Source organism: Anabrus simplex, chromosome 3 (genome assembly GCF_040414725.1).
Source record: "Anabrus simplex isolate iqAnaSimp1 chromosome 3, ASM4041472v1, whole genome shotgun sequence".
NCBI classification, from domain to species: domain Eukaryota; kingdom Metazoa; phylum Arthropoda; class Insecta; order Orthoptera; family Tettigoniidae; genus Anabrus; species Anabrus simplex.
In genome coordinates this window covers 206701813-206729257 of record NC_090267.1, presented here as the reverse complement: position 1 = coordinate 206729257, position 27445 = coordinate 206701813, and the positions used below count along the sequence as shown (strand labels likewise).

Sequence of the window (27445 nt, the reverse complement as noted above, 5' to 3'; positions counted from 1 at the left end):
AACACGGCGTCTGCCAATTTTCATTAAAAAGATGTTGCTATCTAATACTTAAAGAAAGCGGCTAAGTTAGAGAAGACATATGTTTTATTACGCAAAATAGGAAGTTGTTACGTCTTTTGACTGGTTGTGTTATTTTAATGACAGCCATTTTTAACCAATAGAAAAATGGTTTCTTATTTCTTGCACCGGTTACTCTAATACTCAGTGAATGTTTAGCAAGAAAACCTTTTATACATATGTTCTTACAAAATTAAAATTATGCTCTTGGACTTTTATGATAGTGAAGCATTGGTTTTTGTCCTCAAATTTAATCTGCTCGCACATGGTTTAATGTTTTTTAGATTCAGAGGACTTTTATCAAGAGGACGTATATTCATAGTTTTAAGACTGTTGGTGCTATTTTTTTAAGTTTAGGTCATAGGTTAATGTTTATGGATCCCGTTTTTAATTTGGTTTTGTCGGTTTTGTAAAATTTGTATGTACTTTATTTAAGTTTATTGTAACTTTGTCTATGTATATTTTTCTTATTTTTGGCTGATGATGATGCACACCAGCATCGAAACCGGTACCGAGTATAATAAAATGTTATAATTTTTCTTATAACATTATATGGTATTGAATAGGTGGACCCCTCTTGTTTCCATTAGATTCTCGGTTCAATACGGAATAAACATGAAGTTTTTAAACTTGAATGTGAACTCTAATGTATAAAGTCTTTATAATGGACATTGAGTCTATCAGTCAAGTTGAACTTGTAATTTTTGCAAGTGATGAAGAACAAATTATTCAAAGTCTTTATTTGAACTTATAAAATATGTGTGTGTGAGAACTCTGATTATGACAAGTCATGTATTGGACTTAAGTGACAACAGTTCAGTTGAACTTATGTTCCGTGCGCTTGTAGAAAAGAATGTTTCTGTTTTGGCGTAGACTTTTGAAGGTTGGAGTGTGATGTTCTTACTTGGAAGGAACAAAATAAGCCACAAACTGATGGAAGCTGTATCATTTAATTCAAGAACTGCTACACACGTGTGTGTAATTCACGGTATCAACTCACCCTCTTGCCTCTTCTTTAATTTTCACAGTAACCAAGTACAAATCCTATACAACTGACTCAGCTTCAATCTGAGGACAGAACACTAGCACTGCACGAGAGTATCTTATTCTGAATGCCTGTGATTGGCAAGGAATTTGAGCAGATTAAACAAATGATGAAGCAAAAACAGAAACCCACTTGTTCAACTTGGCATGGCGGTTCACTGCAATACATTGCACTAATATAACATAACAGGGATTGTTTTAACTCTCGCTCTGTCGCAGCCGTCCTGATGATTAATGTACTCCAAGATGTTATGACAAATTTGACCGATGTGTCTTGCAAACATACTTCCCTTAAGGAACCATTTTACACAATATCTATACGCATGACATTTATCCCATATATATTCCAATAATAAAACAATATTAATCATCAATTGTTTTTCCTTTGAATTTGTACTTATACTTACTTGTACTTAAAAAAAAACCCTTTATTAATCATGTTGGTTTTCTGTCCATTGGTGGATCCTTTACAAATTTGGGAAAACGACAAAGACAGTCTTTCTGAGGTTGTAAAAAGGCAGGTGGAGAGCGAGTGTCCGCCATTATAATGAAAACAGCCCAACTTGATTGTGAATGGCAGTACACAAGGTGGCCTGGCATTGCAATGAAAATTCCTAATGGTCTTCACATGAGGAACAACATATGGCGCCTTCCGCGTCATGTTTATAGGGAAACGCTAAGAGCTGTGCAATTTAATAAGTGTGTTACAGCAATATTGGGAGAAGTCTCAAAACAGGAATTGTCAAATATTTGGTAACTAGTACATAAGCCTGTCTTCGACAGTTGAAATTACTATCTATAAAGTAACTGACAGTGTGGCCAGACAGTTGGTATGGGACACATTAAGGAAGAAACAAGTTAACAGAGTGGAAGTGCAAATGATAAAAGCTATGTACAAAAATTATGTTAGTACTGTAGTGTGAAGACTAATATAGGAAAAACAAAATGGTTTAAAGTTTAAACTGGTCTCTGACAGGAAAGTGCACTATCTCCCATACTATTCATCATAATCATGGATGAAATTCATAAGAACATTAAAAAAAGATTGGGAAGACAGGCAACAAAAGCCATGTTGTTTGCAGATGATATACTGATGTGGGGAGACGATGAAACAGAAGTGCAAAAACAAGTAGATGTATGGAATCAAGAGATAGAAAAATTTGGGATGAAAGTAAGCACAGAGAAAAGAAAAACAACAGTGATGACAAGGGGAAGGAAGGAAGGAAGGAAGGAAGGAAGGAAGGAAGGAAGGAAGGAAGACGAAAGATAAAACTGAATGGTAAAATTCTAGAAGTGGTTAAAAGTTTCAAGTACTTGGGAAGAGTGATCACAGAAGACGGAAAGATTACCGAGGAAACTGGAAAAAGAATAACGAGCAAATAGCTTCTACCAGAGTTTAAGGGATATTTTGTGGAACCTAGATGTACCAAAGAAATGTAAGAAAGTATTATATTCAACCTATTATGAACCCATGCAGCTGGATCGTGGACTATAACAAAACAAGAGTAGAGTAGAATACAGGCAGCAGAGATGAAATTCCAAAGAGGTACCAAGGGCAAGACCAGAAAGGAAGGCTAGAATTAGAAATGAAGAGATAAGGAAAAGGACAGGAATTTTGAAACTTCAAGTCAGGAAAGAAACAACAAAGCTAAAGTGGTACGGGGATATGATGAGAATAGGAGAAGAGAGAGTGCAAAAAAAAAAAAAAAAAACTTTTTTAGAGAAGTTAACAGGAAAGAGACCACAAGGAAGACCCCGAAAGAGGTGGACATATTCAGTGTGGGAGTGCATAGAGAAGAGGGGAGGAAAACCAGAAGATGTACTTAAAAAAGGAGAAGAGTGGTGGAGAGACAGGCAGCGATGGAGGTCCTTGATTCACAACCCGACCTGGGAAGCTGGAAATGGGAAATGAAGATGATGATGATGAAAGTAACTGGAAATTCTAAATGGACTAATAATATATCTTTTGAATAAAGGTTACACTTTCAAGTTTTTATACGGCATTTAGATGGAATCAAAGCAGGTATTATAGTATTTTCTTAATAATATTATTGGATTTACGTCCCACTAACTACTTTTTCGGTTTTTGGAGATGCTGAGGTACCAGAATTTTGTCTTTCAGGAGTTCTTTCACATGCAAGTAAATCTCTTCAAGATAAAATCATCTGTAAATGAAATTTATTCTAGGCTTACATAGAAAAATATACAATAATGCCCTAGTCCCTTCCATATTTCATGTGCGTACTGGTATTCAATCTTATACATGTCACCAACCTGTTAGGTTAAATGACATCAGAAAATACTTGCAAGTATTCGGTGAAAAGACTGAAAGACACCATTGGTATCGCAAAATGAACATCACTGGAAGTCAGTGGAGATTAAGAGGTGACCAGCAGAAGTCTGTACAACAGCAGACATGAGCAGCCTGACAAACAAAACATAAAAGATCAGGCATTATATTCTATAGAACTATGAACAATTTTTCAATATGACTAATATCTATATATCCTGGAACAAATACTTTTGGTGAATAGACCCTACATGTTTTCTTCATAATTATTTTTTTCTGAGAAGTTGTAAATTTGATTAATAATTTTCTTAAAACAGAAATTTAAAGAACAATGCATGTGGATTAAAGTAAATGTTTATATTAGTTCTTCAATTTCTAAATTTGCTTCAAGTGATACTTCACTACAAAAATGGTCTGGTACAATAGCACAGTTAAATAATTGTCATGTAACTTATAGTACTGCAACTTTGAAAGATTTGCTTACAAATTTTGAATTTTCTGGCACCGCCAATAGAATAATCACCAACTGCCACTGTAGTAGTAGATAGAAATTCCCATTTTAGTCAAGTTGCTGAAATGCCTGAGTAGTAACATTGTACATATACGTGCTTGTTAGTTTTGTTTAACACAGTGCGAGTTATTTATTCATATTCGACAATTAACTACCGCGGGCCGAGACCGGACGAACACTACGCAAAGTTGGTTCGGTAATAAAAGATGAATAATTAATAATAACCAGTTCCGCTGGTTCCCCTCCCTGACAACAGCCTGCAAAAGCATTTCTACAGACAGCAGTAACTGACACGTTTCATATCTGCCAACGTGCAGTTATCTTTTAGTAATGGTACTGTACTATAAAACAAGACAAGCTTTCTTTTTGTGATGATGGAGCAATAACATGACCATCAGGATGGTCTCAAACACTGAAATCAGTGAAACTCCAATCCTGTAATAACGTTCTTGCGTATTTTTCCGTTCAGCTTCTCTCTAGCATGGTGTTAGATTCAATTACCGGTACGTTTCGGTTTTAATAGGCACCATTTTTTATATTCCTTGTCTCTGAGAGATCCGAGTTTCATGGTGTCGAACAGGCCACCATGTATCTGCAATTTAGCAGCATTTTCGGTGAGACATTTTATGTTAAAGGTGGATGCACAATGTACACTTTCGACTTCAAGGTTTCTCACTGCTTCGATGTTCTTACTGTCAGCTTTGTCAGCTTCCCACCTTGCTCAGAACAGACCCAGACCTTTAACTGCTTTGGCAGAATAGATCACTGCACCCAGTGTGTCAGCTGAAAGTGATAAAATCTCCTTGAGAGTACTCTTAATAATTTTGTTGGCATTATCTAAAAATCGTCAGGGAATTCTTTCCAGTGAGTGGATATATCAATGTGAGATACAAGCATAAATTTATGATGTTAAACTTTTGATCAGGTTATAGCCAAGGAGAAGCTGCGAGGGCATATGGTTTCTCTTGAGGTAATGTGATAAGATTGCTTAGGATCAAATACAATAGCATTAGCGAAATTACCTCCCAGGTAAAGATAAACTCAGCCTACCCCTTCGTATAAGGATCTTACATGCATCTGTTAGGACTGTTCTGTGGTACACCTCAAAACATGGACAATAAACAGAAGTTATGTAAAGTATCTTGAGGACTTCGAAATGAGGCGTCTCCATAGGGTCATTAAAGTTTCATGGAAAGAAATGGTGGCAAATACCAAGGTACTCCACAGAGTCAATCAGAAGAGATCTCTGATAAAACTGATTTGCAAAAGACGCCTTTCTTGGAGGGGCCAAACCTTAACACCATTTACAGCTGATGACAATTATTGTAGAAGGATTCATTAACAGAAAGTGACCTCGAGGAAGACCAAGATGAACAATTTCAAGCAAATCCAGGAAGATACCAGAATGGGAAACTACAAAGCAATGAAAAGGGCCACAAATAACTGTACAGATTGGCATAACTTTGTGACAACAGCCCAGTCTGTAGTTGAATATTCAATGAACTTGTATATTATGTTATTATTGTTCTTATTTTCTTTTATGTCCCAACTACTTTTATGGTTTTTGGAGACACCGAGATGCCAGATGTTTGTCCCGTAAGAGTTCTTTTAAATGCTGGTGCACCTTCAAATACCACCAGAGTGAGCCAGGATTGAACCTGCCTACTTGGAATCAGAAGGCCAGTGCTCTACTGCCTGAACTACTCGATCTGGAGGTATAGTAAGTAATATGAAATCCATTAATATACAATCATAATGTATAGACATAGAGAAATAAATAATAATCTGATAAACTATAAAATAACTAATATTAAAATGAATAGTTTTTCTTGGACTGAAAATGATGACTTAATGAATCAAACAAATCTTAACACAAGACTGTACTGTGCATATTCTAATATACTGTATGTGTTTCTCTTACCGGTACTTATGTTTTTGTTATGCCAGTTTGGTTTATGACTAAGAAATTAATTTATACTGATCAATTTGATCACCCACTCAAAGTAATCTGGGATTAAAATTTTTTCACCAAGTGAAACACACAACATATTATTTTGCATCAATGTTTTCTATATGTATGCACACCTGTTACTGCACAAATGAGCGGCTACATTTCTTACGAAGCAGACAACATTGGTCAGCAAAAAAATTACTTTACAAATGCAATATGAAGTACGTAAGAAATGCAACTGCTTGTATTTAAATACATTTAAAAAAACACTTAACTACAGCTTGAATACTTCAGATATAATTATACATTTAAATTTTAACTAAATAATTATTCAAACATATCATATGTATTTTAATAATAGTTATAATATTTTTTATACTTAAATACTTAGGTGAGATAAACATTTTCAATGTGCTTAAGGAACTACAGGGTATAATTTAATTATTATAACGCATATGTTTTGTAATAGTAGTTATATTTCTTTATACTTAAACATATCTTAAATGATATAAATATATTCAACAACTGATAAAAATGACCTTCTCTGATAACAAAACATCATTTTGATAAGTTTTAACATTTCTTTCAAAGGTTATTCACTTAACAAATTATAAACAAAATCAAATATTTCAACATATAATAGCATTCTAGGAGTATGTCTTCACAACTGATTATGTACTCTGAAATTCTTCTGTAAAATTGCAATGTTTTGTAAAAAAATACTTCTCTCTTATTGAAAATGTTTCCAATACAGGACTATAACATCAAAATCTATAACCATTACAAGAAGTCCTAACAAATGTGGAGAAGAAGTACAAGTCACAATCACAGATTCCATATCAAACAGTGACACAGAACAGCTGAAAATGGTATGAGCTAGTGTCTAATAGTGTACATGACATACCAGCGTTGCCTAGTGAGATGTTGCATAACTTAATGATACGGTGAATGACAATAATTAGACGCCTAACATCGAGATCATCGAATTTAAGTAACTTCTGTAAGATATCCAAGTATTTGTGCAATTCAGTAATCAACATGACTACTTTGCTTGAGGAGAGCTACAGCTAAACAGTAACATGTTGTGCATTTTCTTTTTACAAGTATGATTATTCCCTGCAGAATGTATTTCTAATGATATACCACCCATTCACCTTGCCACAGTCTGCCTCCATGGCTAAATGGTCAGCGTGCTGGCCTTTGGTCACAGGGGTCCCGGGTTCGATTCCCGGCAGGGTTGGAAATTTTAACCATCATTGATTAATTTCGCAGGCATGGGAGCTGGGTGTATGTGTCGTTTTCATCATCATTTCATCCTCATCGTGACGTGCAGGTCGCTTACGGCCGTCAAATCAAAAGACCTGCACCTGGCAAAGCCAAATATGTCCTCAGACAATCCCAGCACTAAAAGCCATACACCATTTCATTTCACCTTGCCACAGAACATAGTCTTGTGCATGCCAATGAAACAGGCAACCAAACTGTAGGTGCAGCCATATCAGATGGGTCAAGAACTGCCTGCTGCTATTCCCACTCCCTAGGCCTTTCCTATCCCATCGTCGCCATAAGACCTATCTGTATTGGTGTGATGTAAAGCAAATAAAAAAGTAAATAAAAAATTATAAATTGAAATCATGGTCAAATTGTTATTCTTTGTGCTGGCTGTTCTGCACATTTAATCAACAATGCCATGTAGTCAGCAGCAGATACATTGTTAACCCTTTCCAGCCCAATGATGCCATATGGCACCATGATATTTAACGTTTTTTCTGTGCTTTGAAAATTATCTTGAATGCCATATTACATTATGGTAGGATACGTTGTGGTGTTAGGAGTTCATTGGTAGCACTGGAGCAGTTCAGTAGTTGAACATCGCCGAAGAATAATGCATGTTCTATGATCATGTCAACTTGGAATTGGAGACTCCTTCACACCTCACTGCATTATAACATGTTTTATTGTAAGTACTATTCATTTTTGTTTCAAATTGTGTTATTTTGGAGATAAAGGATGTAATATAAATATTCTGTATGTAATTTTTTGTTATGTTAAGCTTGACAGGTTTTCTGTGTGTGTAAATATGTATGATGCCATATGGCATCAATGGGCAGCAGCCATGTCTTAGGTTACGTTTATCTGAGGCAATTCGATTTTTATTCAGCGGCCTTTCTTATTATTACTGGTTGTTTTGCGATATTATATAAATGCATAACAGTATATTTTGATCATTAAATGTAAGAAAACCTGCTAATAAACAGCACAACTGAAATAAGTAGCCTACTATTCCAAATTATATCATAATAAATTTTTGTTAGAAGTTGCATTTCAAATTGTTGTGTACTATTTATTCACTTTATTTTTCTAGATGAATCCATTAAGTGAAAACTTTTATCTGAGAAAGAGGTCATTCTTCTTCCGGAAAGTGACATATCTGACGTTGATATCAGTAATGATGATCACAAGGAAGAAGTAACAACACCAAATACAGTTGCAGAACCAGTGCCAAATACTATTCCGGAAGTGGGGCTGAATTTTGAAGTAAACGTTGAACCTAATTTGCATGAAGATGTAATACCGTTGGCTCATCGACTTCAGGCAAAAACATCTACTTCTGTCTCACCAGTACCCAATGAGAGGCAGAGGGACTCAAGGTTGTGGTGTAAAATCTTAGAACCTATTTATTCAGAGTGCACAGTGAATCACTCTGTTCTACCAGGTGAAATGACTCCATATGAATATTTCAAACAATTTTGTACAGCTTCTCTCAAGGACAATTTTGTAGGCAACTCAGATTTATACTGTGTTCAGAAAACTTGATCCTCACTGAGCACAAATAAGAATAAAATAGAGCAATTTCTGGGAATTCACATTCTGTCAGGCATAGTCAGGATGCCAAGTTACAGAACATACTGGGCACAAGCAACCAGATTCGCCCCAATTGCTGACATTATGTACCGCAATAGGTTTGACAAACTCAGAAACTTCTTCCACATCAACGATGATAATATGAAGTCACGTGATCATCCAGAGTGTGATAAACGTTTCAAAGTCAGGCCTTTTATTGATGCCATCAGAGCTAGATTCGCTGATATTGAGCCCGAGGAGTACAATTCTGTAGATGAAATTATAATACCGTTCAAAGGGCGAAGTTCATTGAAACGATACATGAAAAATAAGCCTCATAAATGGGGTGTAAAAGTTTTTGCTCGAGCTGGTTTTAGTGGTATTGTCTACGATTTTGAAGTGTATGTTGGTAAAAGTACTATTTTATAGTCAGGAGAACCGGTTTTAACAATGGAGCATTTATACAAATGGTATTACGATTGTATTTCAGGTTCACAATTTGAAGAACATTTCATGAGGACTTGCATCGCGTGTGCCCAATGATGCCATATGGCGTCACAAAATATTGATCATATGAGAGTCCGACAAAAATTAAATATTGGTGGTTTCATGTTCAGGACGCACATTTTAGATGAAATTCACAGGAAAATATTTTTTTCCATCACTGCAGATAATTTGGGCTGGAAAGGGTTAATAAATATGCAATCAGTGATTATGAAAATATACCAATGTTTTTATGTATACACTGTTAGGGTGCAGAATCTGCAAGAGTTTCACAAATTTGTAGAAGTGAAATATAAACAGAGTTCTCTAACACAAGATGACTTTTGTGAGCCATTAACATTATACTTTCTTCAACTACGGTTAGGTTGATACTTTTTATCACGTGACAAATCACCTTATTTCTCTGGAAGACTATTTCAGAAACCCTCAACCAAAATTCTGAAATTCTAGTGTCAATGGTTTCATTCACTAATAAATGCTATAGGAGGGAAAGTGACTTGTTGAAACAAATTCTGCAGTTGGTGATCTCTTGAGAAAGCTTCAGTTAAGGAGCAACAACAATTTCCTACCAATTAATCAAGAATCTCTGTTATCTACTTACACTGATGAAGGCTATATAACAAGAAAGGATTTTTTTTTTTTTGATATTATACGACTTTTACAGCACATACATGCAGCATATCAGAGAATGGTGTAATAATCTTGAAGTTGATGGCATGACCTGGGTCTAATTGAAGAACATTAATCATACTTCCACTTGGGAAGATATAATTCAGCGATAAATGTAGCAGAACTATTTGATGAAGTAATATTGTTCAAGTCATCAATTAGGGTGTTGAAATGAAAGAACGTAAAACAATCGATGAAAATTGGGTAGAATTGTTAAAGTGTGTAGACGTGACTGAATTAAAGAGTCTAAAAATTGTGACTGGATTTTACTTCGTATTTGAAGTACTAATGTGAGTGTAGAATGATAGTTCTCATTAATGAATTCATTATGAACCAACAAAAATACAGGCTGAATGTAGAGATGGTAAAATCTATGCCAACTGTGAAACTATTTTACCACAAGGAATGCAATGAAGTTCACAGTTTATAATCTGAAAGTTGATGGCATGACCAGAACAGTATTCTTTTGGATCAGGTACACTCATCACATAATTACACAAAGATTGAAGAAGACAGTAGACTGTGATGATTAGAATGTTCCAGACTAAAAATATTAATAAAAATAACTAAGGGTATCATATTCTTGCACCCAGTTAGACACAGTGTTTAGAATAGAGCTTTCTTTCATAAATAGTGTTGCAAGGAATGTTTAAGTGTCCTGTATTTTTATTCAGTAAATAATGAATCCTGCCTTTGGGAGTGGCTCAGATGGAAAACCACTTCTAGGGAAAGAAGACAAGGCAGAAAGATGGCAGGAACTTATTCAACAATTGTAACAAGAAAAAAAAGTAGATGATAAGGTTCCGGAACAAGAAGAAACTATTGATGTTGATGAAATCGAAGACCCAATTTTGAGGTAAGAATTTGGCAGAGCCTTGAGAGACCTAAATAGGAACAAGGCACCTGGAATTGATGACATACTCTCAGAATTACCAACCACTTTAGGAGAAACCAGCATGGGGAGGTTATTACATTTAGTGTGCAAGATGTATGATACAGGAGAAGTGCCATGTGAATTAATTATACTTATTCCCAAGAAATCATGTGGTGACAAGTATGAAAACAACCACATTACAGTATTAGTGTAGTATCTCACGCTTGCAAAATTTTAACACGTATTATTTACAGAAGAATGAAAAGACAAATTGAAGCCGAGTTGGCAGAAGATCAATTTGGCTTCAGAAGAAATGTAGGAACACGTGAAGCGATCCTGACTTTACATTTCAACTTAAGATGATCGAAGAAAGAAAGCTTACATACATGGCATTTGTAGATCTAGAATAGGCATTTGATATTTCTGATTGGACTATTTGAGATTATGAAGGTGATTGGAATTAGATACTGAGGAAGAAGAATTATCTACAATCTGTACAAAAATCAGTCCATAGTAAGGCAAGGCTGCAGTTTGTGTCCTCTCCTTTTCAGGCGATAAAGGAAATCAAAGAGGAATTTGGATAAGGAATCACAATCCAAGGAGCGGAAATCAAAACTCTGAGATTTGACTATGATACTGTTATTCTATCTGAGCCTGCGGAAGATCTGGAGAAACTGCTGAATGGTATGGACACAGTCTTTGTGTCGTCGCCATAAGACCTATCTGTGTCGGTGCGACGTAAAGCCCCTAGCAAAAAAAAAAAAAAAAAAAAGTCTTTGTGAAGGAGTACAAGATGAAAATAAGTAAAGCCTAAACAAAGGTAAATGGAGTGCAGTTGTATGAAATCTGGTGATGCAGGAAATATTAGATTAGGAAATTAAGTCTTAATGAATTAGATGAATATTGTTACTTGGGCAGTAGAATAACTAACTATGGTAGAAGTGAGGGCATAAAATGCAGACTAGCACAAGCAAGTAAGGCCTTTCTTAAGAAAAGAAATTTGCTCACTTCGAACACTGATATAGGAATTAGAAAGACATTTTTGAAGACTTTTGTATGGAGCATGGCATTGTATGGATGTGAAACAAGAGCGATAACAAGCTCAGAAGAAAGAGAATAGAAGCTTTTGAAATGTGGTGTTGCAGAAAAATGCTGAAGGTGAGATGGGTGGATCGAATCACAAATTAAGAGATACCAAATCAAATTGTTGAGAGGAGAATAATTTGGCAAAATTTGAGCAGAAGAAGAGACAGAATGATAGAGCACATCTTAAAAGACACCCAGGGTTTGTTCAGTTAATTTTTGAGATAAGTGCAGGTGGTAAAAGCGGCAGGGGTAGACCAAGGCATGAATACGAAAAACAGATTAGAGTAGATGTAGGATGTAGTAGTTACATAAAAATAAAAAGATTAGCACAGGATAGGGCAGCATGGGGATCTGTATCAAATCAATCAATGGACTGATGAACCAAACAATAACAACACAAGTCATGCGATGCATGATGTATTATAGTAGATTAGGAAATGAAATGTATCTATCTATCTATCTATCTGTACCGGGAGGGTCCGAGGACATGTTCGGCTCGCTCGGTGAAGGACTTTCAATTTCATGCCCAAGGGCGATATTCGCATCTGGATATGGGATGATAGTAATGAGGAGAGAGTGAAATCTGGTGCCGTCACATAGCCTACTCCTTTCGAATAACATCAAGGGGTCCTCTCAAGACTTAACGTCCCCATTTGACAGACAATACACCATCAACAGCGGTGTATGTTCTGAATCCATATGAACATTGGAGAGAGGCTTGGAATTGAATCCAGACTTTTGACATGCAATCCTGTGATTATAAATTGTATATCACCATCCAACCTGCTGGCCAACGTTCTGATGGTGAAATTTTTTTCCACCAATGGGTCTTGAACTGGCTAACCACATTGTCAGACCATAAAGACTGGATGCCTTACTGATAACAGCCACCTGGTGGGCATTAAAATAAGTAATCTGATGACAGAAGTGAAGACTACATAATATGTAGATTGCTCTCAGGAAGGAATGCCTTTCTTAAGACACAAAATTTGTTCCTGCAAACATGTACTTTACATGCACTTTAGAAATATATTTTTCAAGACTTCTGTGTGGAGCGAAAATGGAAGTGAAACACGGACAGTAACTGCTGTGGAAAGAAAGAGGATAGAATGTTTAGATAGGTGATAATACAAAAAAGGTTGAAGACGAGAAGGGTAAATAGTTCAGAAATTATGAGTTACAGAATCAAGTTCGTGAGAGCAGAATGATTTGGCAAAATTTCATCACAACAAGGGATAGAAAATACACATCTTTAGATATTCAGGACTTGTTCAGTTGGTTTGTGAAGGACGTGTAGGGGGTTTGAATCCTAGGGGTAGGCCACTGCATGAATATGACAAACAGGTTTAAGTAGATGCAGGATGCAGTAGTCATGTAAAAATGAAAAATTTAGTACGGGATACAGTAGTATGGGAATCTGGATCAAACTGATCTATGGACTGACAACCCGAACAATAAAAACAACCACCACTTTATCACATCAAGTGTTAACACACAACTCAATACATTTGATCAAGAAAGCTTGCTAGGTACTGATGAAGACTGACCTGTTGTCCTGCAGAAAGTGTGTGAAGTAGGTGGATAACAAATTAAAAACAGCCAACATTCATAAGCACAAAAATATATTCTCAGATTTTTGCCTACAATGTAACCTGTCAGCAGATAGATTTTAAAAAGTAGAGCATGGTGGATAAGGGAGTTTAAGAAAATGCTTTATCTTGAAAGTGTTATTAATTTCCAGCAGGACTCGCCTTCAGTCTAGAAGTCTACAACAATGGTTTGTAAGGCAGAACCGGCTGCCTTGTGGGACAAACTTTAACCCAACTGAGAATGTTTTGACTGTAGATTGTTTTTTTCTTTTGCTAGTTGCTTTACATCGCACCGACACAGATAGGTCTTATGGCAACGATGGGACAGGGAAGGGCTAGGAGTGGGAAGGAAGTGGCCGTGGCCTTAATTAAGGTACAGCCCCAGCATTTGCCTGGTGCGAAAATGGGAAACCACGGAAAAACATTTTCAGGGCTGCCGACAGTAGGGTTCGAACCTACTCCCAAATACTGGATACTGGCCGCACTTAAGCGACTGCAGCTACTGAGCTCGGTGACTGTAGATTGTAATAGGATTGTTAGGCCCAGGGAGCGTTTCAATTTCATGGTTTAGTGGTCCTTCTCTCTCTTTTTCAAATACCCTCACTCTTCAGTTTAGAGGTAAGAGGAAATGGTTGCATGATGATTGTTATTTTAAGGGGCCTGATATCAAGGACATCAGAACAAATGGTTGCATAATTATCCTTAAGAACAGTAATGACCACCATAACCACAAACCCCATATTTTCAGTTTATTGAAGGATCAAATACAAGGTCAATGCTACAAGATAATGGAAGACATAATGGAAGTAATGCAGCGGTGGTTGTGGGCTTCTCATATGGAGTTTAATCACAAGGGTATTTTCAAGCTTGCTGAACTGTGGGGAAAAATATTGCCATATATAAAACTGATTCATATTATGGGCGCTAAGTGACTTGTGTCCATTTGTTGTACAGAAAGTTCCAAATTTACTGGCTGTGTTAATAACAACTGTAATGGATGAGGTCAATTTACACCAAAATCACAAACAAAATACCACTATGCCTGTCAACTTTAAGACATACACACTATTTGGAATATTCCCCAGACTACCATAATGTTTCAATTTATAATGATGTGAGTATTCATTGAAATAAAAACACTGAAAGTGTTTGGTAACGTTGAGTGGTTACTATGTTGTTTTAGCTATATTTCAATCTTTTGATCATTATGACTTACATAGGACTGCATTATTTTTAAAATAAAATGGTTCAAATATATGTGCATTCTTGAAATCTGCATCAATACTTCACATTTGCTTTGTCTGCCTTAAAATAAAAAAGAAAAATCAGTTTCGATGACCCTAGATCATTTAATAACTGTATAACAATGTATGCTACCTTCAACCAGTTTCAACAATTTAATGGTTTTCATTTATCTACATGAGGAAAATCAATGTTTACGACGCATATGTAACCGTACGTTGTCCGAGCGAGAGAAAGTCTTGGTACATACAGGACACTGATGGCGCTCAGGAAAATGAGACAGATAGTGATTTCTCATATTTGACACAGTTTTTCCACAAATCTTACACATTGCAAGACCTTTTGGAAGTTTATCAAAGAGCATCCTGATTTCTGCTTTTTGGTATAGCAAGCCTGTAAACAAAGAAAAATATCTGTCACAGTCTCATTCCATACTTATATCTATAATTACTATTAAAAGTATGAGAAGAGCATTTTATGTTCAAACATGATTAAGTGAAACTTAATCACTCTCCACTATGATTGCCATTGGGACAGAAAATAAAAATGAGCACAAACATTTGCTTACCTATATGAGAAAATATACAACTAACTAATTTCAAGAAGCAAAAGCAATGTGGTGAATATGCAAGTGCAAAGCTTTCTTCGCCTTCAACTTTGTAGGCCTAGCAGCAGAAGTTAAACTCGGGTTTCTATTCAACAAGACAGTCACTCTTCACGATTAAGTTGTAAAAAAAAAAAAAAGTTGATGTGATGATGATAAAAGTGTTTTACTAAAGTAACCAAGTGATTAATCCCCAATTCAAATAGAATTAATTCAGTAAAATAATAAATTTTCGGGTTTCTCTTGGCAGAATGTTCACTTATGGACTTGACGGTATACAATAGCTCCGCACACGTGCCGCATCCCCACCGCATAAAATAAATCGAGTTGGAATTCATCTCCATCTTCTTGGATGTATACTAAGTGTTTCCTTGAAGACAGTATTAGTATTGAGGACAGGAATACCTACCAATGTTTGAAAACGAAAAATTGGGAGACTGTGGAAACATCGCAATGCTGAAAATCCACACAGTTAAAACACTACAAAGCACAAGCCTTTTGTCGATTCTGCAATACATGGAAACCGTTCCGAAAACTGTTTTGCAAAAACAGAATTATATTTCTTACCAATAATTAACATCACCTTGAATGAACATGCCATCTGTATCATAATGAAAACCAATATGGTAAATTAAACTAACTCTTACACAAAAAAATAACATTGCCTCTGGCTCTATCACACAAACGCACACGTCATACCGTTTTAAAAACTTAACTGCATTAAAAACCAATTAAAATAATTGAACTCATTCAAACCACACCACCACAATCATGACCAGCACAAACAAAATCATGATCCAATGTAAGATAGAAAAAGAAAAGCTGATTAGAGCATCATGATATTCACTTTTCATTTCAAATTTGCCACTGATAAAGAGACTTTTAGGCACGGGGTGACTAATACGAGACGCACCTTTAGCAACTCGTAGTGAACATTAAGAGAAGGACTTCAGCATTCACAGCGGCCAATAAGAGAAGACTTTCAGCCAATGAAACAATATTTTGAAATGGTGAGAGTTCCAAAACATATTTTAAATTCTGCAATAACTGACTTAAAATTGGGAGAAACAATTAACTGATAAGGAAGTAATAAAAAAGAATCATTAGTCTACTGCCTAAATCAGGAGAACTGATAGGTATGAACAAAGAAAGGTTAAAAATGAACACTGAACTGGGAGGTGTAATACGGTAATCTACTTAACCTAATTCTAACAAAGTGAAGGTCAGATGATGGAACTTCAGTTATCATAGCCTTGTAGGATCATGCTGACTAATGTCTCCTTTTTCTTCTTCGTTTTGGCTCATGACTGAGGTGTCGTGACTATCATAATATTCAGCCCTCTAGCCGATGAACCATACTCCGCCATTCTTCCCTATCTAAAGCTTTCAATGTGGTTACTCTGAGAAAACACTATAGGGGGCTGTTCACCATGTCAATCCATCGCGTTGGTATTCGTCCTCGTTGTCTGGTTCCCTGGACTTTGCCCTCAACAATCAGCTTTTGTAGACTACCACCTCGGCGCATTATATGTCCAAAGTAGCATACAATTCGTTGAGAGACCTTACACGATAGACGAACTTTTATCTGAAGTTGGTTCAGGATTGATGTGTTCGTGCGATGAGCTGTCCAAGGAATCCTGAACATTTTCCTCCAGCACCACATTTCAAGGCTTTCTATCCGTTCACGATCACGTTTGAGGATGGTCCACGTCTCTGCGCCATACAAGAAGACTGAGAAGACTAGAGATTCAACGAGCTTCTTTTTTGTCTTAATGGTGATGTTGTTATCTTTCCAGATCTTCCGCAGACGGATCATTGCTACCTTTGCTATTTCAATTCTGCGCTTTATTTCATCTTTGGAACCACCAGAATTGGATAGTAAGGAGCCTAGGTATACATACTGATGTACAACTTCACACCCTCCAATCTGTTTGATATGTGGACTGTTGTTGTTCTTACGATCAACAATCATAACTTTGGTTTTCTGTCAATTTAGGCGTAATCCAATTTCTAGGCTTGCTTCCTCTACTCTCTTGATCAGCTCTGTCAACTCCTCTTCAGATGATGCTATCAAGGTGGTGTCATCAGCAAATCTCAGATTGTTGATCTTGCATCCCCCAATGGAAAACCCTTTGTCCCAGCCTTCTAATGCAGTTCTCATTGCATATTCACCATAGATATTGAAAAGTAACGGTGACAGGATACTAATGTAGCTTGCCATAAACCTCTAGGATGATGAATGATTATATTACTGGAATTAAATTGATTGGAGAGAGGAGAAAAGTTATTCCATCTTTTTTTTTTTTAAGCAAGGAAGCAAGTTTGTAGTTTTATGTGACTGCTTATATCATAAACACAACCACAGAAACTCCTGTTTTACAGGAAATGACTTTGTCTCTTTTGTCCAGCATAAATTATTTAACATTGATTTACACAGATTTTATCTCAATAGGTGGCAGTGAAAGGAAGATATCTAAGTCACGAAAGAGTGTCAGAGTGAAGCTAGTATTTACTAAATGAACAGCCATGACTGGGGCTTAACATATATCGACATGTATGAGATTTGTGATTTGAAACTCCAGAAAATGACAGTAACCATACAATGTAAAAACCCCCTATAAGTTCCTCCTTTCCCTTCTACTTATTAATTTTATTTTGTTAACTTTTTTGTTACTTTACAATTTATGTTGCACTAACACAGAGAGGTCTTATGGTGATGATGGGATAGCAAAGGGCTAGGAGTGGGAAAGAAGCGATCATGACCTTAATTAAGGTACAGCCCCCAGCATTTGCCTGGTGTGAAAATGGGAAACGACAGAAAACCATCTTCAGGGCTGCTGACAGTGGGGTCCAAACCCTACTTATATAAATGTAAAATTTTAAGGCATTTCACAGCCAAAGGAGAGAAGCTACACTATTGCCCTCAGAATCTGCTAGAGAGAACTGTCATCTTTACTAAGAATTTGTCATACTGTACATGTTATTCAGTTACTGCATAAATACATGCAGCTTGTAAAGATTATTAAAATTTTCTATATTTTAACTAAGTTGTATAATTTTTTACAAGTAAAGTGAAATGTAATGAAGATGAAACATGTTTTCTTATCTTGCTGCTGTGATGGTTCATTTTAACAGCAAAGAATATCTTTGGTCTCCAGCCCCAAAATTATGCCTTTATGTGCAGAAATATTACTAAACCAAAACATCTGGCTCAGAGAGACCTCCTATTAGAGTCCATCACATATCCACGTAATATCAATTGGTGTGCAGCTATCTGAGGCATTTTACGATCTTTGATGCATCTCTGTGTCGAGAATTTTACAGCTGAGTGACAATGCCATGTATCAAGACACATGTTACAGTTTATATTACAGCAATAAACTCTTTTAAAACGATCAATCAAGTAACTAACAAACAAATCCAAAGTTTCACTCATATTCAACACTGACCATGGCTAAAGGCCATCAATATTGTTAATTTTCACTTGCACCTAAATCAAGTTACTCATATCATGATGGCTTTTTTAAGTGAAGTTTTTAAATGTATTCAATTTTGTAGTAGATTTTAGATCAATTTTAACCAGGTACCAATATGGTTTGAAAGTTTCTTAATGTATTCAATTTTTTAGTAGATTTTAGTTTAATTTTAAAAAGGTACCTGATATGGTTTGAAGTAATGATATGGCTGATGATGCCCCATAAGAAATGGTGAAACATGTACCGATTCTTATTTTAATGAGGATTTAACTCTAACTTTAACATATTGAGTTGTATTGAATAGGTGGAAGAGAAATAAATTTCTTACATTTATCATAAGATTACTTTCAATACAGATTCACAATGATTTTCAATACTTGTAAGTGGTATGTTCTGAGCTGTCGGTGGAAAGATGGTGTGGAATGACATCAGTAGACGAATAAGTTTGAGTGGTGTCTTTAAAAGTAGGAAAGATCACAATATGAAGATAAAGTTTGAGTTCAAGAGGACAAATTGGGGCAAATATTTGTTTATAGGAAGGGGAGTTAGGGATTGGAATAACTTACCAAGGGAGATGTTCAATAAATTTCCAGTTTCCTTGCAATAATTTAAGAAAAGGTTAGGAAAACAACAGACAGGGAATCTGCCACCTGGGCGACTGCCCTAAATGCAGATCAGTAGTGATTGACTGATTTTTTGACAAGTTGCTAATGTATTATACTTCTCAACAAAAATTACCCCTCTTTGCAATAAGTTACAATGAACATTCACTGCTACTCAAAGCTCTCAAAATGGATGCATGTAATGACCTTGTACACAACTGTTGATATCACAATCATAGCCTTGGGGCCTGTAGCTTTACTTGGAATCTGAAATACTATGACATGAATTTTCATTTCATACATCCCATGGGCATTGGCTGGGATTCAAACCATGGCTGTCTTGGTGAGAAGCAGTGATAATGCCAATGCCACTCAGTTATCACATCTCCAATATCAGGACGCATGTTACAGCTTACTTTACAACAATAAACTCTTTTAGAATGATCAATCAAGTAAGTAACAAACAAATCCAAGCTGAATCTTAACATAAGCTATAACAAAATAACTTAAGGTTCTCTCGACATCTAGAGCAGACTAGCCAGTTCCCTACTCCTCTTGTCACCAACAGCACTTCTGCCAATCCTCTATGATGGGACTATTTTCAAGGCTACTTATTAAAAGACAATTTTCTTGTATTGCATACAATTTAATGGTATAAGAACTTCATGACACACATTACAAAAAACTTTTACACAGGCAAATCAATGTTAATATGTAGATAAGAATATTTTATTACATTCCAATTCAAAAGAAAACATGCAAACAGAAACACTTTAAAACTCACCTTGAAGAGAAATTTATCTTCTCTGAAGAAATAACCCAATTTGGAATATAACAGATGCAATATTCTTCTCTTTAAAAAATATATGTAATTATTATATCCAGTGAGCAGTTTAAATGCGAAGAGCCTATTTGCAATAAGCACACAAATATACATTTCAGAGGATATGGCTATTCATATGTCATTACTCATTAGCAATCTTTCAAAATTAAGACTGCTAGTATTAGGTCAGTAAAATTCTGTCTGATCACAGTTCCGTAAGTATTAGCGTGATTCATGGACACTAGTCGGATGCACATGGACGTAACATTTCATATACTAGATAATTGATACCAGAAGAAAATACATTTAAACTCAGTAAGCGAGGAGTAACGGAAAGTTGGACAAGACCTAAAATCTTACATTATTGAAATCAATGAACAATAACATAGGCCTTGAAATTTTTTCCAGTGTCATAATATTATTCAACTGGGAACAGAGTTAATCAGATAAGGTTTAAAAAACTGGAAACCTTTACCTTCTATTTGCTTACAGGCCTTCACATCCTGTAAGGGGAGAGGTTTGCTTAAAGGATGAAGTAGGGAGGTCTAACATCGCGATCGTCCTTGTCCTTTTGTATTTCATGTTTGACCTTGTCCCCTCTTTCTGTTCCTTCCTCTTCTCGCATTGCCGTGTGTTCTTAAATGTAATAACAGACTCAGAATCAAACAAGAAGTAATGTAACACATTGTTAACACCACCATCCAGCACAAAAACAAGGCATTCTCACGACACTCACCACGAGAGCGACACAAATTTGTGAGCCATCAAATATCCAGGAGGAGATGGACACACTCAAAGTCACATTCAAGGGTAATGGTTACAACGATGTGCAGATTCATAGAGCCCTGCATCTCACAGGGACAACTAAGCAAAGCTCACAGAAAGAAGACCGAATTGCCAAGGTCCTCCGCAAGCACAATATAAAAACTGTGTTTGGCACCGTTACTAAAGATGCTCACAGTTTAGGTAAAAGCAAGGACAAATTGTCCCCAGTATTACACCCTGGGGTATAAGAAATTACCTGTACTTGCGGCAAGGTATACATTGGCCAAACATGCCGGTCCACTGGGACTTGCATCAAGGAACACCACAGAAATATCAGTCTCAACCAGCCAGACAAGTCAGGTGCACGCCCTATTGTCGGGTCACTATGTTGTATTCCAAGATGTTCGAGCTCTTACCTACACTAAACACTGCAGGCCTAGGATTATACGGGAAGCTGTGGAAATACACTGACTGACAGAGCAAATGCAACACCAAGAAGGAGTGGTTCGAAAGGGATGAAAGTTGGGAAAAAAACAGAGACGGCACGGACGAATAATTGATGTTTATTTCAAACCGATATGCAGGTTACACAATGCGCACGGCATTGACTCAGTAGGATGTAGGACCACCGCGAGCGGCGATGCACGCAGAAACACGTCGAGGTACAGAGTCAATAAGAGTGCGGATGGTGTCCTGAGGGATGGTTCTCCATTCTCTGTCAACCATTTGCCACAGTTGGTCGTCCGTACGAGGCTGGGGCAGAGTTTGCAAACGGCGTCCAATGAGATCCCACACGTGTTCGATTGGTGAGAGATCCGGAGAGTACGCTGGCCACGGAAGCATCTGTACACCTCGTAGAGCCTGTTGGGAGATGCGAGCAGTGTGTGGGCGGGCATTATCCTGCTGAAACAGAGCATTGGGCAGCCCCTGAAGGTACGGGAGTGCCACCGGCAGCAGCACATGCTGCACGTAGCGGTGGGCATTTAACGTGCCTTGAATACGCACTAGAGGTGACGTGGAATCATACGCAATAGCGCCCCAAACCATGATGCCGCGTTGTCTAGCGGTAGGGCGCTCCACAGTTACTGCCGGATTTGACCTTTCTCCAGGCCGACGCAACACTCGTCTGCGGTGACTATCACTGACAGAACAGAAGCGTGACTCATCGGAGAACACGACGTTCCGCCATTCCCTCATCCAAGTCGCTCTAGCCCGGCACCATGCCAGGCGTGCACGTCTATGCTGTGGAGTCAATGGTAGTCTTCTGAGCGGACGCCGGGAGTGCAGGCCTCCTTCAACCAATCGACGGGAAATTGTTCTGGTCGATATTGGAACAGCCAGGGTGTCTTGCACATGCTGAAGAATGGCGGTTGACGTGGCGTGCGGGGCTGCCACCGCTTGGCGGCGGATGCGCCGATCCTCGCGTGCTGACGTCACTCGGGCTGCGCCTGGACCCCTCGCACATGCCACATGTCCCTGCGCCAACCATCTTCGCCACAGGCGCTGCACCGTGGACACATCCCTATGGGTATCGGCTGCGATTTGACGAAGCGACCAACCTGCCCTTCTCAGCCCGATCACCATACCCCTCGTAAAGTCGTCTGTCTGCTGGAAATGCCTCCGTTGACGGTGGCCTGGCATTCTTAGCTATACACGTGTCCTGTGGCACACGACAACACATTCTACAATGACTGTCGGCTGAGAAATCACGGTACGAAGTGGGCCATTCGCCAACGCCGTATCCCATTTATCGTTCGCTACGTGCGCAGCACAGCGGCGCATTTCATATCATGAGCATACCTCAGGGACGTCAGTCTACCCTGCAATTGGCATAAAGTTCTGACCACTCCTTCTTGGTGTTGCATTTGCTCTGTCAGTCAGTGTACGTATAAATCAAAACAATTTCAACAGGGACACTGGTTGTCAATGAATACGTGGTTGCCACCCATTCAGGATTTACGTAGGTAGTTCTCTTCCCTGCCCTTTCAATATTGTTATTTCGTTTCAGTGTTTTCCAAATTCATACGTTCGTCATCACTGGTTGGTTCATTACAAGCTATGTTTTGTGTGTTAATGTCATACTTTCACAGCGTGCGTACACGGGTTATGCACTCCCACCCCACCCTCTCTCTCACCGTCTCACATCATTATTATCCTCTGGTTTTCTCCACATACATTCTTTCTATTCTTTCCCAGTGTCTTTCATTGCATTTTTATTTCTTCTACCACATTTGTCCCAGATTCATCTGATATCCTCTCTGATATTTCTCACGCACACACAGTGTGTTAGAACCTTTGCTTACGCTATTATACAAGGCTGGGAAATAAAAGGCCTTGCTGGTTGTGAGACTGGTTCCCACTCAAGCTCGTGAAACGCATCGTTTTGCCGCTAGGTGCGCTCTTCTTAGTCATAAAATTGTGCGGGCGAAGTACTGATTCAAATATTCACAAGCGTATTAAGACACATTTTTGTACTTTATGAGCTTTCTTGTGCTAGTGCGGGTGATTTTAATTTAGTGACTGAAATTAATGACGTATTTATGTAATGCAAACATTGGATAAACTTAAAAAATGTGGTGTACTGTAGTGTTCCTTACTGTAAATCAAAGACCTCAAAAGGATATGGTAATGTATTTCATTTCACAGATTTCCAAAAGACGAGGATCTTAAAACTAAATGGTGATTGGCAATTTCTCATCAAGGGAATAGACTGAGATTTCCGTGGAAGCCTACTGTACATTCCAGTGCTTGCAGTAGGAATTTTAAGGACTCAAATTATAGTGTAAGCAGAGCACTAAAAATCCTACTTCCGAACATAATTCCAACGGTTTTTCAAGATTTTCCCGGACACAAACAAAAACAATCGCATACAGGAAGACCACATAAGAGGAAGGCTACAGAATTGGGAAATGAAGCTAAACACTACAAGACAACTGAACTTCATGTGGAACCAACCACATCTACAGCTAGTGAAGAGAATGACCCTCTACCTGTAATTATCAGTGAACCATTACATAAAACCACAGGCACACAGTGTTCTATTAAAATTAAAACTATATTACATTAAAGAAGGTTTGAAACAGAAAAGAATAGTCAGAAAATGTAGGAAACAAAGAGCATTTGTAAGAAGCAGAAACATATTATTACCACTTTAAAAGAAAGGATGCATCATCTCAAAAATGAAAGACATGAACATGGAATTGAGAGCAACATTCAGAACACTCGGCTTCTCCGTCAGTATCATAATTAGCTATACATTAGCGAATTTTCACAAGCACTTGTCACAAGATCCATGCTGAACATGAAAAGACATTCAAAACTTATGTCTAAAACAGGCGATCCTAGCGGGAGAACTGAAAACTACATTCGGTGACCCTACTTCTCATTGGCCATTTCCCAGCCTTGTATAATAGCACAAGCAATGGTTAGAACATCTTAATTGGAGCTTAATGTTGTCATCAGCTCCCGCTTAGAGCACCGTGCCAGCATACAGCGAGCCACCTGGTGAAAACGAGCGTACCACTACAGCTCCAATGGTACGGCATTCTTAAATTGAAACCTTCATTACTTTACAAGACTTCCTCATGAACGGTTGAGTTTTTCTTGTGAAGATGCAGAGCAAAGTTCTCTGCGAAACGTAAAGAGTTTCACTTTATTCTGTTGACACGGAATAAGCCCAAAAGCCAGTATCATGTCTACAATGTAACATAGTATTAATTTGATAATAGTGGACAAGAGCTTTAAGCTATTCTTTAACCATGCCAGTGGGGAAGAATACGATTGTGTACATTTGAAGAAGAAAACTACTCTTAGACATTTCCTCAAGTGTGACAAAGCCAAATATGAAGGTCGCAACATTAATAGCTTTGGCTAAATAATAGGAACTGGAGCTACTAATCATTCACCAATATTACTGCAAACTTACAACCAAGTCACCCAGTTACAAAACCTAGTAAGTCCACCGAAAATCAAAATGCAGTTTTATACACCTTCTGTTAGACAGGAACTAAATCCATTAAAATCACTCCAAAACCTCATACAAAAGTTGCCTACTGGTTCAACCCATGTTATGTCCAGAGCACAAACATACTGTAATGGTTATAGCGTCTGCCATGCCAACTTGCTATGGGCCGAGCTTGTCACCCATCGCCCCACCCCCCTTACGCTCGATCGTGCCAATCGCAAACACCACTTAAGTGCTGGGCCGGCCCTTCTCTCTTCTATCCGTGGTCGCGCCGCATGGAACGACGGAAATTACTCGACTATTAATCTGTAGTATTCCATCTCGCGAGGTTCCTGGATCCATCGAGCATCCGGACGATTCTAGAAGGGCCTGCACAGGTATATAAAAGAGGAACGACCTGCCTGGAGTCAGTGAGAGTTAGACTGAGAGTGAGGAGTGAGACCGAGTTCGCTGGCATGAGCTAGGGAAGAGCGCAGTCAGTGATAGCCTGGGCTGAGATGTCAGCCTGATGGAGTATCTGCCTGTTGGAGTCGAGGACTTGTTCATGTTTCCCTGATGTCGTGTGTATGAGTCCCTTGATGCCGGCTGCTGGAGAAGAACCTGGGGTGTTCTGGAGCAGCGCGAAGGGAACACTGGGTGCCGACGTGTGCAGACTGCGAACGGGGTTCGATGGGTTGAGTGAACAGCGGATACTATCCCGACCTGTGAGACTGACGTGTAGGCTGTGGACCGTGACAGCGCTAATGAGTGTGACTGAGTGGTTGAGTGAGTGTAGTGTAAATAATCGATGACTGAGTGTGCGTCATTGTAGATGGAACATGAGAAACTAAGAGAGAGAGAGAGAGCGAACCGTGTAAGTGTACTTGTGTAAGTTGTAAGCTAGACTATCGTCTGTGTGTGTGTAAACCTGTAATTGTAGTGCTAAGTTAATAAATCTTAGAAATAGGACTCTACCAGGTTCTGTACTCATTTATTTACTTATTTACCCCGCCAACACGTCACAATATTCAAAGTGCGTTATATCCACACCCCATTACAACTGCAAAATACGTTATGTTCAGTGCACTTATATGGCTGTCAGTTGTTTTAGTTTCAAACTCTTCTATGTCAAGAACAGTATTAAAATGTACTATTAGTGGTACATATTATGTACTTCTTTATGGAAAGTAAAAAAGTTAGATTTATGGTTGTACAGTGAATTTACAAATTCTAGTTCTGGAGGGAATGCCATTCTTTAGACTTGTTTTAACATTACCTCGAAACTCAAGTTCAATTTTTTAATCAGTAAATTTTGCAAACAGATTTTTTCGAGATTCATGGCACTTTCAACTTAAACCCAGTAAAGGACTGATAATCCATAGAGTTGTCGCAGATGATCCCCACATGGTTCCACAAAGCTTTTGAATGATGTTGATGTTGAATGATTGAGTCTGGTATGCTCTGTGGCAGAATAATGTGCACCAGTATGGTTGAACAGTACCCATGTAAACAAAATTGACGTCCAACGTAATAATACTGTGTGTATTATTTCAGGAACAATAAGGTCTAACCCACCATCTGGCTGCCTATTCTAAGTAACATACTATCCACAAATCTTGAGGGGGGAAAGCATTGATTAGGGAATACAATAAGATCTTAGCAAACCCTAGACCACCACTGCATTCTGATATTCCTGACCTCAGAATCAACAGACTTTGTTCAAGACATCCTCCGCTCACACTTGGAAATAATCCCACTAAACTTAACATAATTGATTCCTGGAGAAGAGAATGGCTTCCAAATGCTCTGGAAACATGTCAGCAGTTACCTTGTACATCTGAGACGGTCCCTGGGTTTGATCTACCTCGCAAGGTATGGACAATACTCAATAGATTGATAATAAATGAATAATATGCACCTGTAATAGTTTTAACCTTTTCCAGATAGTCTATGATGATTATCCCTTGCGAATCCCAAAAGACAGTCGTCATAACCTTTCCGGCCGAAGGAACGGTCTTCGCATTTTTTTGGTGCAGATTCCCCCTTGGTAACCCATTGTTTAGATTGTTGTTTGGTCTCAGAGTATAGTAATGTATCCATGTTTCATCCACAGTGATGAAACAACGCTTAAAAGTCCTCTGGATTCTTCTGGAACAGCTGCAAACCATCCTTGCAACACTTCACATGATTCCATTTTGGTCAAGCGTGAGCAATCGCGGCACCCATCTTGCGGGTAGCTTTCTCATGTCCAAATGTTTATGCAAAGTATTATGTACCCATTCAGTCGAGATGCCCACAGCACTAGCAATCTCACGCACCTTAACTCTTCTTTCATCCATCACCATATCATGGATTTGATCAACGATTTCAGGAGTCGTAACTTCCACAGGCCGTCCAGAACGTTCAGGGTCACTTGTGCCCATATGGCCAGTCCGAAGATTTTGAAACCACTTATAAACTGTTCTAATCGAATGTGTAGAGTCACCATAATGTTTATCAAGCTTCTCTTTAAGTCTCCTCATAAAGTAATGTTTAATCACCACACAAAATTCTTTTTCGTCCTTTCTTGAA

The 27445-nt window shown here is 38.0% G+C and overlaps 1 protein-coding gene across 10 annotated transcripts in view; it reads right to left on the bottom strand.

The window, feature by feature from the left end:
- Nucleotides 1-27445, bottom strand: part of LOC136866151 (protein tramtrack, beta isoform) — a 625536-nt gene that overhangs the window by 256571 nt on the left and 341520 nt on the right. Inside the window, exon 5 of one of the 10 annotated variants that reach the window (XM_068226638.1) lies at nt 3419-3526. The exons of 8 other annotated variants lie outside the window; for them this stretch is intronic. In XM_068226638.1, the coding sequence (XP_068082739.1) occupies nt 3480-3526 (47 nt within the window). In that variant the 3' untranslated portion in view covers nt 3419-3479. Of the gene's footprint in view, nt 1-3418; nt 3527-14830; nt 15055-27445 lie in introns of those variants that run through there. One more of the 10 variants, XM_067142868.2, reaches the window with a different exon arrangement.